Source organism: Cryptomeria japonica, chromosome 7 (genome assembly GCF_030272615.1).
Source record: "Cryptomeria japonica chromosome 7, Sugi_1.0, whole genome shotgun sequence".
Classification (NCBI taxonomy): domain Eukaryota; kingdom Viridiplantae; phylum Streptophyta; class Pinopsida; order Cupressales; family Cupressaceae; genus Cryptomeria; species Cryptomeria japonica.
In genome coordinates, this window is record NC_081411.1 from 423988712 (window position 1) to 424002363 (window position 13652).

At 38.7% G+C, this 13652-nt stretch overlaps 1 protein-coding gene across 5 annotated transcripts in view; it reads right to left on the reverse strand.

Moving 5' to 3' along the window:
- Positions 1–13652, reverse strand: part of LOC131065617 (DNA topoisomerase 3-alpha) — a 242746-nt gene that overhangs the window by 112765 nt on the left and 116329 nt on the right. For all 5 annotated transcript variants that reach the window (XR_009111439.2, XR_009111440.2, XM_058000180.2 and 2 more), the window contains one exon: positions 13518–13646. Coding sequence is in view for 3 of the 5 variants with exons in the window: in XM_058000180.2 (XP_057856163.2) it covers positions 13518–13646 (129 nt within the window). In the remaining 2 variants the exon portion in view is untranslated. The remainder of the gene's footprint in view (positions 1–13517; positions 13647–13652) is intronic.

Here is a 13652-nt window from a genome sequence, read left to right on the forward strand (position 1 = left end):
AGTTGAATCAACAAGCTTGGAAGAGGATTAGAGGAAGCTTCTTCATTCTTGCTTCAAGATTGAAGGTAGGAATTTGCCATTCTTAATTCCTTAAAAAGAATATTTGTTAATTGGTCAAATTTTTTGATTCAAGAACCAAATTGTAGCCATTCGAAACAAAGAATTTTAGAAAAAAAAAACTTAGAAACTGAAAAAAAATTGTTTGCTTGAAGTTGAATATTAATAATAATGCTGATTATTAATATTCAACTTCAAGCAAACAAGAAATTTAAATCTAGTTTTACATACATTTCTAAGTTCTTCGGAAAAAAATAGTTTGCTTGAAAAATTTCTAAGCTTTTTTTTAACATTGTTTGTTGCAGCATCATTATCACTATCAAAACGAGCTCTAACACCATGAGTGAAGATGAGGAGGTTGAGATTCATAGTGAAAATGATTCATCCGATGAACCTAGCAAAGAAGTGGGAGCAAGTCAAACTGAAACAAGTTCTGTTGGGAGTTGAAATTTCAACTGCCCTTCTGAAATCCTCAAAAAATGGGCCAAGGGTCCCTTTGATCCAAAATCACCCTTAAAATAATTTGCATCAAAGGTACCAGCACAACCTGGAACAGCTAGGGGCACTAGAAAGTGGAAGTGCAACTTGTGTAATCTTGAATGGTTTGGCAGCATTACTAGAACTAATGCTCACTTCATTGTTGTTTGAGGCAAAGGTGTAGAAGTATGCAAGAAGGTGAATAAAAACTTGAAGTACAGGGCTGAAATGTTAAAGTTATGGGGCTGCAATTAAGATGAAGTGCCTATGTCATGTACTTTGTGACATAGAAGTAGGGCTTATCGGGTCCCTACAATTTCTTATTCTAGTTTGCAAACTCAAAGGCCACCAATTCCATCCAGTTCAAGGGCAACAGAGGCTAGGGGTAAACGTAAGATGGCTAGTCCATCTTCACAACCAATGGCTGATTTATTTTATGTACAAGCAAAAGATGAGGCAGATCATGCCATCGGCAAACTATTCTTTGCCAATGGCATTCCATTCCATGTGACCACTCTCCTTATTATAAGGAAGTTGTGGCAAAGATAATAAGGGCAAGACCATCATATGTGCCACCTGATGAGACTAAATTGAGGACAACAATCTTGGAACAAAACTATTCCAAGATTAATATTTTGATGGAGAAGATGAAGAGAACCTGGGTCACAAGTGGTTGCAGCATAGTCATGGATGGGTGGACAGACATAAGGCATTGTCCACTCATCAATATCATGGTTACATCTACAGTGCACACTTATTTCCTTAGGGCTATTGACTGTTCAGGGCATACCAAGGATGCTCATTTTCCGTTCTAGATCCTCAAGGATGCTATAGAGGAGGTTGGGCCACAAAATGTGGTTCAGGTAGTGACCGATGCGACCCATGTGTGTAGAGCAATAGGGAAGATGATTGAGGCAGCCTATAGACATATTTGGTGGACTCCTTGTTGTGTGCATGCCATGAATAATGCACTCAAGGACATGGGTAAAATCCAGTGGATCAAATCAATTGTTAGTGATGCTAGAGTTGTGCAAGTGTTTATCTACAACCACCATACTTCACATGCACTCTTTAGGACCTTCTCCAAGAAGGAATTCCTAAAACCTAGAGACTCAATATGCATCGTACTTTATTCTCTTGGAGAGGATGCTTGAGTTGCAAGAGCCATTGCAACTAAAGGTTATGACAGCAGAATGGAATACGTGGCCTGAGTCGAAGACACAATAGGGGTTGAGGGTGAAGGAGGTGGTGAAGAATGATCTCTTTTGGGCTGATGCTAAATATATTATCTCCATCATTGCTCCAGTCTTCACAGTTATTAGATTTGGGGATTCTAATGCACCTTGCCTTGGAGAAGTGTATGAGTGCATTGATTCTATGCTTGGTCAAATGAAGGCTATTGTGCGAGAGAAGGACCCTACATTGCAATTCTACAATGAGCATATTCACCCTATCCTACATCGTAGATGGGAGAAGCTCAACACTCCCTTACACATGGCTGCCTATGCATTGATCTCGAAGTGGTAAGTGCAAAGGCCAGGCAGAGTTACACCTATAGAGGATCCTGAGGTGAAAGACGGTTTCATTACTGCAGTTGACAAAATGTATCTTCCTACAAAGGCTAGCTAGATTTGTACTGAGTGGACAAAATTTGCCACTCTATGGTGATAATCAGAGGCAGTGAAGATAGATCTCAAGATTATCTCACAAGAGGACCCCAAGTTGCAATGGACCATGCATTGGCCTAAATCTTTGATAACTACTCTAGCCATTCGTTTGGTGTCCCAAGTTTCTAGTTCTTTTGTTGCTAAGAGAAATTGGTCTACTTACAACTTCATCCACTCCATTAAGAGGAACAAGCTTACTTCTAGGAGGGTAGAGAAGCTTGTGGCGGTACATAGTGCATTGTGTCTCATTAACCACAACACATCAACATACAAGGAGAGTCCAACAACCAGATGGGATGTAGAGCCAGAAGAGCCAGCACAGTTTGATGATGATGCTACAAAGACAAGGCTGGTTGGTATCAGTATAGATGAGCTTGAGAATTTGGGGTTCAACAATCCAAGTGATGAGGACATTGAGGAGTTTGGCGAGGAGCTTGGGGATGACTAGAGTCATTAGACTCTACTTCTAGTGCTATTTACTATTTAGTATTTTGTTTTTGGAGTTTGAACTTTGAAGATCGTTGAATCTTGATAACTTGATCAGTTGATTGTAATTTTGATGAACACTGGATCATGATTAAGATGATTATGAAATGAAAAAATTTGAAAATTCTTGTTCCAATACCTATATTTGATATTCTGACATTTGTCATTTGAATACTAGCCTCTAATTATTATGTTATACATCTTTATCTTTTTAAAACTAATTTTTCAAGTACTATATGTATTATGTCAGCACCGCTCCCCCATCGTTGTCCCCCCGACATTCCCAAACTTAGGCCCCAAGTACCCCTATCCTCGAGACTCGTTCCCCCGTCCCCCAGAAGAAACCCCATGGAACTCGTGGAACTATGCAAAATAATTAACATTCCTCTTAGCAACAAACATCTTATTTTTGCCTACATGTGCCTTGAGAAAGGATTTGTTGGCTTTAAGGATAACTTCCAATTCTAAGGGAGAGCTTGATACCTAGATATGGCCCTTTAATTGTCGTTGTCTTTCATTCTTATCAGTCGCATTCAATCCTAAAGAAAAATCGTCTTCTACATCCTATTCTTGATACAAACCTCCAACAAACAGATTCAATATTGAACGTTGCTTCTGTAAACTCAATGTCTTTTCAGCAGATACAATAGTACTTGTATCTTCTCATGTCTTTAGCAAAAACAACCTGTTCTCATACACCTTACCAACATCCATAATGCAATCAACAAATGCTTCCCTTGAGTTTTCCAATGCATCCAACTCCATCAAAACTACATATTTCAGTCCATTAGTATACTGTAATCTCTTTTACGAGTCATCAGCAGCACAAATCATACTATAGTTAGCATATGTTTTATCCTGAAGTTCATTCTCAACAGCAATTTTCAGTCCCTCAAATTTACACACCTTATAAATTCTAACCAAACCTTTCATGTCATCGACTGCAATATCAAGTTTGTCAAAATAAAAGAAACGAAGTAGGTTATAAAGTACAGTAAAGGAGTATTAGGGTACATAGATCACCTGTTGAAACCGTTGCAGCATGCTGCTGAATCCCATGTTCCCCTATTGGCACTAGCACAAAAGACTACAACTGAATTTAAAGGAGTGCGTAACACTGCCAAGGCCGTTAGGGAATGGATCCAAGGCATTAAAATAAAACGAAAGAAGATTATTATTGATGTATTTGAAGTAACAATCGAAATACAAGTGGCACGGATAAAGATGTTGGAGGTGCAGAGGGAGTACGCCAAAATTCAGGAGGTTGTTGCCTTAGCTCAACCACTCATGAGGGCTCTTTTCTGGACTCACACTCGGATTCCAGCACTCCATTCTATCCTAGATTCCTATAATGTCAATACTTTGAAGGAGTGGTACTGGATTGTCGGCATGAAGATGGACATGGCGGACACCGTTAAGAAGATTTAGGAGGAATGTGAGATGGACTTGTCCCATATCGAAAATGGCGGTGAAAATATCCATAAGGCATTGGTCATTGGCTGGACGGATACCATGGAGGATGCAGATGTAGTATCAAGATGGAATGTCAGGTTCAAGCCCGATAAAACTGCATATTCCATGGAGGACATAGAGTGCATCAGCAAGCTGCATACAAACATATTGTGCTTCAAAGATCAACAATCGGATTGGTGCGAGCGGCTAGGGATAGTCTACTCTAATCTTGAAGGCACGAAGTTCAAAATGTGCAATCCTCCTTTTCTCCCTAATGAGGAATTGTTTCCCATTTGTATAAAATTTTAAGAGTATGTGCGGGAAGAACGTGCGACACACCGAAACATTTGGAAGGGTTACTTGCATGAAGAGGACAAATTTGTGGAGAAAAAGTCCACCATGGGGAAGGAAAAAGTGCTTTCCTGAAATTATTTGTTTCTTTCAGATTTTAAGTGCACTTTTTCAAACATAAAGTTTCTTTCCAACTACCAAAGTCATTGTAAATTTTTTGAGCTCCGTGCAAGTACACTTTTTGGAGCAGCTTTATGTTTGGTGGTAGTTATTAGTTACTTTATGGTTGGTGTTGATATTTTGCTTTCCATTTATGGGTATGGGCAGCCTTGTTTTAAGGGATGAATCTGGCCCACTTGTTTAAATTTAATCTTGGCCATTCATCCATTTTGAAACTCTATATAAAGGAGTTGGTTTCTCCTTTATTTGGGGTGGAAAGTTAAAGATTGTTGCAAAAGCTCTGGCAAAATTTATAAAGATTTTAATGGATGTTAAAGCTGTGTCATTTTACTGTGAATGCATGGTCATCTTCTCCACCCCTTTTTAAATTTCTACAAATGTATTTAATTTTCAGACAGCTTTTTTAGATATATATTTGATAGAAATCTTGGTTCATACCATTAAGAAATAACTGATGGTTCTTCCCTCTATATGGTTAGTCTAAGCACAATTTTATGCTCAATTCGGTTTTTAAATTTGAATGAATGGGTGTGAAAATCCAGCATTTCTATTCAGCAATTTGAAAATTTAAAGTTCCTAGATGATTGCACTGGTTTTTACCTAGTTGTGCTCATTTGCTAGCAAAGTAATTTTTGGTTATTTTAAGATTTCCGTCTATGTGTCTCAATATATTGTCTTAGTTAAGTTAGCTAGTTGTTCTTATTACTCTCTATCCTTATCTCCTTTTTCCCCCTTTTTTAACCTGCAAGTCAAACTAAAGCAGCAGCATGTTACAGGTAAATCAAATGAAATCAAACTGTAAGATCTTAGGGAACCTGTGCGAAACCAATTCTGTCTAACCATAAGTCCCCTTTGTGTTTCCAGCAAAACACACCAACTATTGAGCTATCCTACAATCAAGACCTGACAATCGAAACCTTGAGGTCGTCCCCCATTGATCAATTAAAAACAGCAATAGAGATTTCCTTATCTCAAGAGAGGATAGGATACTTAGCATTCTATTATGCGTTGATTGGAGAGAGTCGTAGTTGTAGCGATGCGACTTTAGCCATGTCAACAGTTGCCTCCTCTCATTTGGAGAGTGTGAGGTTTTTGAAATATTGTCGCGAGAAAGGCATTTTCAGATAATATATTACTTGTGTGCTTTCTCTCAAGTATTTGTAATCTCTATTATTTGAATGATTGGCGAGGTTTCCAATTTCTTCAACACAATAGTTTAGAATTTATTTCATGTTGCTAGATTGAATGAAAGATCTGATAAGTATTGGTTTATGGTGTATCTCCACTCATACTTTTGGTGAATGGACGATTTTCATTCACTGTGCAAAGTTAGTATGAGCTTTCCTTTGTGCATGTTTAACTTCCAAATCATAAACACGTCCTTTGAAGATTGCACCCACTTTGTGTAGTTGTCATGAATGAGGCGAAGCAAAGTGTGGTCTATTGAGGTCATTGAACCAATACCGTCCCTTGAATTCCTAGGAATAGATTAGAACTTATAAACCCTTGTCTCCTTTTTAGCTTTTTTTCATGATCCAAGTCCCAAATGATAGAGCTTCATTGTCTAAACCTTCATTGTGAATTGAACAATCCAAGCGTAAGTCCCTTTGTGTATTACCAGCAAATCACAACGCCCATTGAGCTTATCCACACGTCAAGACCTGACAAAAGAAACCTTGGAATCACTATATGATCTTCTAGCAAACATAGAATACGTGGTGATTTTTCAAGAGAGGATATATTATCTTTGGGTATTTTATTCTAATGTTTGGTAGATGATAAAACAAACACCAACAGGTTCCAATAACCTGGGCTGCACTAGGGAGATCGTATCATCGGGCCCTAGACAAGCAAGTCTCCCATCCAGGATTAGAAAATAGAAGGGGATTACGATTAGGCCTGAATAAGGACAATGCCTAACTGTACTATGAGCAATCCTAGTCATTAATTCGTAATTACTATAACATGGCAGGGAATTGTGTTGTTTCCCTTTGGGAATTGACAGCCTATAAATAGGGGACATTACAATTGCATTCTTTATTTTTGTATCTTGCCTTCTCATGTGAACTAGTCTTGAATAGGAGTATTTGGGTGTTCTTAAGTTGTATAAAAGGAAATTTTCATATATGGTTTTCAGAGGGAGCGTCTCAAGATTCAAGTGATCGCAAATGATATCACTATTAAATATGTTCCTCGTCATGTGAATATATTTAACTGCCTAGGGGGAATCAAACTGACTTCTTTTTTGGTACAAGTAGCTACCGCTTTTGCTATGACTTTTTGCAATTCTAATTATAAGGACTTGTTGAGAAGAAGATGCCTAATTTTATAGATTTCAGTTTTTCTCCTTGTTGGTCTTGAGCTATGGATCTAGTTCTGAGGACTTGTTTGGAGAGGTACAAGAAATGTTTTAAGGCTTTGGGCATATTTCCCTTTGTTGTGGGAATGGTTGGTTTATTTGATCTACCTTTGATATGAGATGCTTACATCTATTGTTACCATATTACATTTGATTTGAATATTAGATGTTGATATCCTTTTAGTATGGAAATGTTGAATGAGATCTTACACTACACAGCTTGGTACATGTTAGTGTGGAACAAGGATATGGATTGATTTGTAGGTTCTCTCTTTGGTCTTGTTCTTCTTCCTAGATGTTTGTATTCACATGGTTGAGTGTAAAGAACTTGGGAGAGCTATGGATACTAATGTTGAGATAAGTATTGCAGCATATTAGGTTGGTGGATTTTCAGATCAGTGCATGTTTCCCTAACACTATGTAATAGAGGAATTAGCCACATCCTCTATCTGAAGTACTATAGATAGACTTGATATGCTTTGATTTATTTTCAGATTTGATATTACTCATGTAGTGGGATTTTTTGGATATATGTTTTGTTATCCTTTGTGATATCTTGGTATGTTGATTACTGAAGTGATGATGAGTTTGCATGTTTCATTGGATTTGGATCTACAAGTTATGTAATTTATGGATCAACTAGCCATTTTCTTCCAGTGGGGTGACTCGGATGTGGACTATTGATATCCATGAGAACATTTCAATGTTGATGGAGACCTTGTTAGTTCGCCTTGCTTGTGGTCATTTGTGCATTGTAATGTTGCATTGAGATAGGAGGTTGGATATACAGAGACTTGATTGCAGATTTAGAGTTGATATGTGTAGAGGAGGGGATATGCTACCCTCAAAGTTGTAGACCTCAAGGAGCAAACCGACCTTCGCTACCTCATTACACTGGCGCTCTAGTGAGCCAGGAAGATACAACAATAATAAAAGAATACTAGACTAATGCGGAAGTAACAAAAGTACACGGAATACTAGAAATTAATATAATTATATAGAAATAAACACTCAACAAGATATGTAGATTTTGCCAACAGTCCGCTCGGGTCTCAGACTTAGGACGCCTGTGCATCGCAAGGACGTGTGTGCCACGTCGTTGTCTGTACGGATTGAAAACCATAAAACTGCCAAAAGATGTCCTCAACTTGTTCTACATACTTTGAATTTGTTCGTCACCTACACACATTCAAACGGGGAAAATCTTGGGGCAGTTTAGGGGCTTGCCTCAATCAAACCCCCGTTTTGGTGTTTCCACCTCCACGGACAGCCAAATAGATAGATTTGGATAAAATAATAAATAACAATGCAATAGAAACAAGCTCCGGTAATGGAGGAAAACCCCTATTACAAAGATAAATGATCTGATAGAAACAAACCCCGCTTAATGGAGGAAAGCCCCTATGATAAGATAAAAGATGCAATAGAAACAATCCCCACATAGTGGAGGAAAGCCCCTATGAAAAAAGATATATGATAAATGATACAAATGCACTTAGATAATAAATGCATGTATATTTTGTAGACCCACGATGGTAATATCATCAAAGGATCATATTTTTGTATGTATTTCATATTGTAATATTGGACGGTTCACCACCAATCACTATAGCATATCATTCAGCCCATTTTGGCATTGAACAAGCTAGCATTACCAATCATTTTGGTTTGAATGCAGCTTAGACATTCTGCTAATGGATTGCATTACATATACGTAGTCTGTCAAAGAGGTGTTGATAAGGCTAGCTTTGCCACTTGCATGTCACTCTACGTAGTCTGCCAAAGAGGTTTTGATTAGGCTGGCTCTGCAGCTTGCATGCCATGCTATGCAATCCACCGAAAAGGTGTTGATTAGGCTGGCTCTGCCACCTACATATTCTAGTTAGCTTGCTGCCATATAATTATGTACTTTCACTCATTTAGAATAGTTGTTTTGTTGGAAGCACTGTATGCTCTCACCTTGCCCACTCCAAGATCTGAATGATCAAAAAGTGTTGAAGACATTGCATATACATATTCTATATTGCGAAAAAAAAGAGGATGGGTTGTTACAACCCACTCACTTTGTCAATGAATAGATAATGCTTGTCTTGTTAAGCACCTGTTTCCTTCACCTTAAAATCGAATGATTCCTGTTCATTCCTCTGGTCTGTGTTTTGTAGGCTTGGCTCCAAGAAAATGATCAATCCCCTTTTACCTATTTCAAAAACATAACACGTCTTTTTAAAAGAGATCATTGACATAGACCTAAGTTAATGGTTCTAGTATGGATATGGGATTTTGCAAATGTTTTTGTGACCTCAGATTAAAATTATAACACTCAGCCAAATAAACAAAATTAACCATAAAATACATAAATTAAATAAAATGACCATAAAGATATAAAATAAATGTTCTCTATTTTATAGCTTTTAATTTTTTCCAAGTGAAAACCTGTAGCTTTTCAAAAATTCACTGCTTTAGACAGCAAACAACACCAGTAATGCCCTATGTCTGGGCCAGAAACATCCTGCGTTTTCCCTAGGCAAGACCCCCTAAATTTGCCTTCATACCAATTACCAAGTATGGGTACAGAAGCCAGTAAGATAGGCAAAGACATCTCAAATTTATCTCAACAAATGTTCAACCCAGTTTAGCTTGCCACAAGAAAGCAAAGCAGCTTTCAACCTGAACCAGAGTTTAGGATCCATGTTTGGCACAATGATAAATTGTTCTCTTATGACTCAAATGTTCTGTACAGGTTAGGTGAGAAATTGAGGCTCAATGAACACATTAGATGAGGACAACTCACAAGATATGGCCTACACATACTAGCTATTAGAATAATATCTTTCTCTTTGTGTTATTAATGGTCATTTAAGTTGTTTCTAATTTCGCCTCTAGTTAACGATAGTTTCTTTTAGAAACATCGTCTTTGTAACTCTATTTAAAGGAGCTTTGTCTCCTTGATTAATTGAACAACATCGATTCTTTGAAATCCATATGCTTTTGCATCTGTATTATGGTATAAGAGCCTTGGTTATTTTCGAAAATAATTTTTCAATTAAAAATTCGTCACGAATTTTTAACAGTTTTTTTGAAAAATTTATTTGTTTATTCGAAATTGCTACTTTGGCAATTTGTTTTGGCTGCAACTACTAGGATTTTCTCGCTATCTTCTGCTCTATCCCGCGACCCGTCTCTCCTACATTTCACGCAACCACGTGACATGTTTTTTCCCGCCTGCAAATTTTTTTCTACCATTTTTGGACGGAAATCTGCATTTTCGGCTATGGTTTTGACCATCTAGATTCAATCGAAATTTTTTTTTGAGAACAGATTCGTGGTGGGTTTTTCGAGATCTCAACTGGGTCGTCGTCAGAATTTTTTGGGTGTCTCGATTTTCGTGTCTCAATTTTCGAGCCAATGGATCTAGATTCTGACAGCAGATTCCTTCTGGGTTTTTCGCAAGGATTTTTGGGTTGTTTTCAGATTTTTTTGGGTCAGCCGGAATTTTTTTTCTTGAAATTCGTGCCAAATATCAGCATGAAGTAATTGAAGTACCTTAGATGCGCGCCAAGACTCTCCATGTGTGAATGAAGTCCGATGTTGTTTGCCGACTTGACAGGCGCCACATACTCCAAGATGCTAAGTCTGAATATGAGGTAACCCTGAAACAAGTCCCTCCCGAGATAGCTGAGAGAGATACTGAATGTTGAGATGTCCATATCGCTGATGCCACAAAGTGCTGAGAGGGGAAACACGAGCTACCAGAGCCACTTCAAGAGAATCACCAGTGTCAAGAAGCATGTATAGGCCATGATCCTCTAGACCAACAGCAACAGTAAGACGAGTCTCCCGATCAATGATGGAACACTTGTGAGCACTGAACACCACATCTAGCCAAGGAGAATTCCTCATAATCTGACTGACAGAGAGCAGATTAAGTTCCGTACCAGGAACATAGTACACATTCAGAAAGATGAGATCCCTGCCACCAGACTGTATCCGAACAGTGTTCTGAGGATCAGCCTCACAATGTTCTTCTTCCATTAGGTTTGCCTGATGGGAGGGGTGATGCAGAATCCATTTTCGATGATGCACTACTTGAGTTGCCTCCGGAGAATAATCCTCCTCCTCCTGCTCCTATTCCTGATCCTGAGCCTCTTCCAGCTCCGCCAGATGTTAGCACTTCTACTCTCCGACCTAAATGGTGGGCCAAGACCATTGGTGATCTCAGGGATACTGAGCTCATTGAGGGTAGAACCTCCCGTAATAAGAGCAAATAGCAACATACAATCAATTTTGCTCTCATGGCTAACATACACAATGTTTTTGAGCCTCAGACATATTCAGAGGCTAAAGGTATACCTGAGTGGGAACAGGTTATGGAAGCTGAGTTCCAGAGTCTTCAGAAGAATCACACTTGGGCCCTTTCTGATCTTCCTTCAGGGAAGAAGCCCATTAGCTGCAAATGGGTGTACAAAGTAAAATACAAAGCTGATGGAACCCTAGACAAGTATAAGGCTCGTCTTGTTGCTCGTGGGTTCTCACAAAAATAAGGCATTGATTACGAGGAGACTTTTGCTCCTACAACCAAAATGAGTACCATACGGCTCGTTCTTGCCTTGGCAGCCCAGTTCAATTGGAAAGTCCATCAGATGGACATCAAGAGTGCTTTTCTGAATGGTGACTTACAGGAAGAAGTCTACATGACGCAACCCCCAGGATTCAAGGTTGTTGGTCAAGAACAGAAGGTCTGTAGACTAGTCAAAGCACTCTATGGTCTAAAACAAGCTCCTCGGGCTTGGTACATGAAAATTGATAAGTACCTGACAGATCATGGTTTTCAGCAGAGTCCATCTGATGCAAACCTGTATATCAAGCATACTAGTAATGATGTTCTGTTTGTGGTTGTCTATGTGGATGACTTAATCATTACTGGCAATTCAGCACATTTGATCACTGGGATCAAATAGGATTTGTGCCGCACCTTTGATATGACAGATTTGGGACTTCTACATTACTGCTTAGGAGTTGAAGTCTGGCAGACTGAGAACAGTATCTTTCTCTCTCAGTCCAAGTATGCCAGAATTCTTGTGGAAAGGTTCAGAATGCAGGATTGCAAACCTGCCTCTACTCCTATGGAACCTGGGCTCAAACTTTCAGCTCAGTCATCTTCACCAGTTGTGGATGAATCTTTGTTCAGGCAACTAGTGGGCAGCCTCATCTATCTTACTGCCACTAGACCTGACATCAGTTTTGCAGTGAGCTACATTTCACGCTTCATGACAGCTCCCAAGGCTGATCATTGGATAGCAGCGAAGCGTGTGCTGCGTTATGTGAGTGGCAATCTTGATTATGGACTTCTGTACACTCGAAGTTCTGATCCTACACTTAGTGGTTACACAGATTCTGACTGGGCAGGTTCGGTTGATGACCGTAAATCTACAGCAGGGTATGTGTTTAGTTTGGGATCTGGTGCTGTCGCATGGACTAGTAAGAAGCAGCAGGCAGTGGCTCTCTCCTCGACAGAAGCAGAGTATCGGGGAGCAGTTAAGGCATCTTGTGAGGCGGTTTGGCTTCAACGAATGCTTGCGGATATGCATGTCTCCCAAGCAGGTCCAACTCCCTTGTTCTGTGATAATCAGGGAGTGCTCAAACTCGCCAAGAATCCAGTCTTCCATGAAAGAACCAAGCATGTGGAAACTCATTGTCACTATATTCGACAGCTGGTTGAAGACGGATCTATCCAGTTGCTGTATTTTCCTACCTCGAAGTAGCTAGCAGACATCTTCACCAAGCCCCTTGGTTCTGATAAATTTGTAAAATTCAAGGGGTCTATAGGTGTAGTTAATAGATTGAGAATTAAGGGAGGGTATTAGAATATTAAAATAATGTTAATTTTAGTATTAATGCTCAATAGTGTATATTCTATTTTAGAAAGATCTTCTACAATCTTCTCAGCAGTTTCTTATTAGAAACTTGCTATTCTTGTAAATACTCTTGTATTATTTATGAGCGTCTTGCTCATTCTGTAAATGAATCAATTCTTTGAAATCCATTGCGTGTCTCGCACTGTTTTACTAGCTAGGACCATCAATTTGGTTGGGCTGGTTATATGAAGAGTAAAATCGCCAGGCTGTTTTAATGTTAAGTTCACCAATGACACTTTTATATATCATATCATCCTATACATTGCAGAATACTTTAATAAGGTGATCTGTGGTTCTGTGAAAAGTTTGTCTGGGTTGTTTTGTATATAATCCATTGTTTTACAGTTTACTTTTCTTTCGCCCAAAAGATGAGATATAAGATTACTTACGGAAGCTCTTATTTACATGTATTTTCATGCATTTAGATGAAGGTGCACATGTTTGGGCTAAGCAATAACTTCCTAAGAAATATAATGTCAAAGCCGACTGAAGGGTATTATAGTTAATATTCTGTGTTCATGTCAGAGTACAAAGACGTACAATTGCAATCTTCTGATTTTGATTTGCAGCTTTTAATCATTAACATGTGTCACCTTTTGAAATAAATATAAGCAGAAACTAAATAATCCTTACCATTATAATCATGAGACCAGAAGCTGAAAACTTTTCACCAGCAATATCAATGTCAACTGTCGTCCCAGCACCTAGAGCAGGTTGTGATACACAAGCAAGGAAATGCCGTACAACCAGTTCATAAAGTTTCTGGAA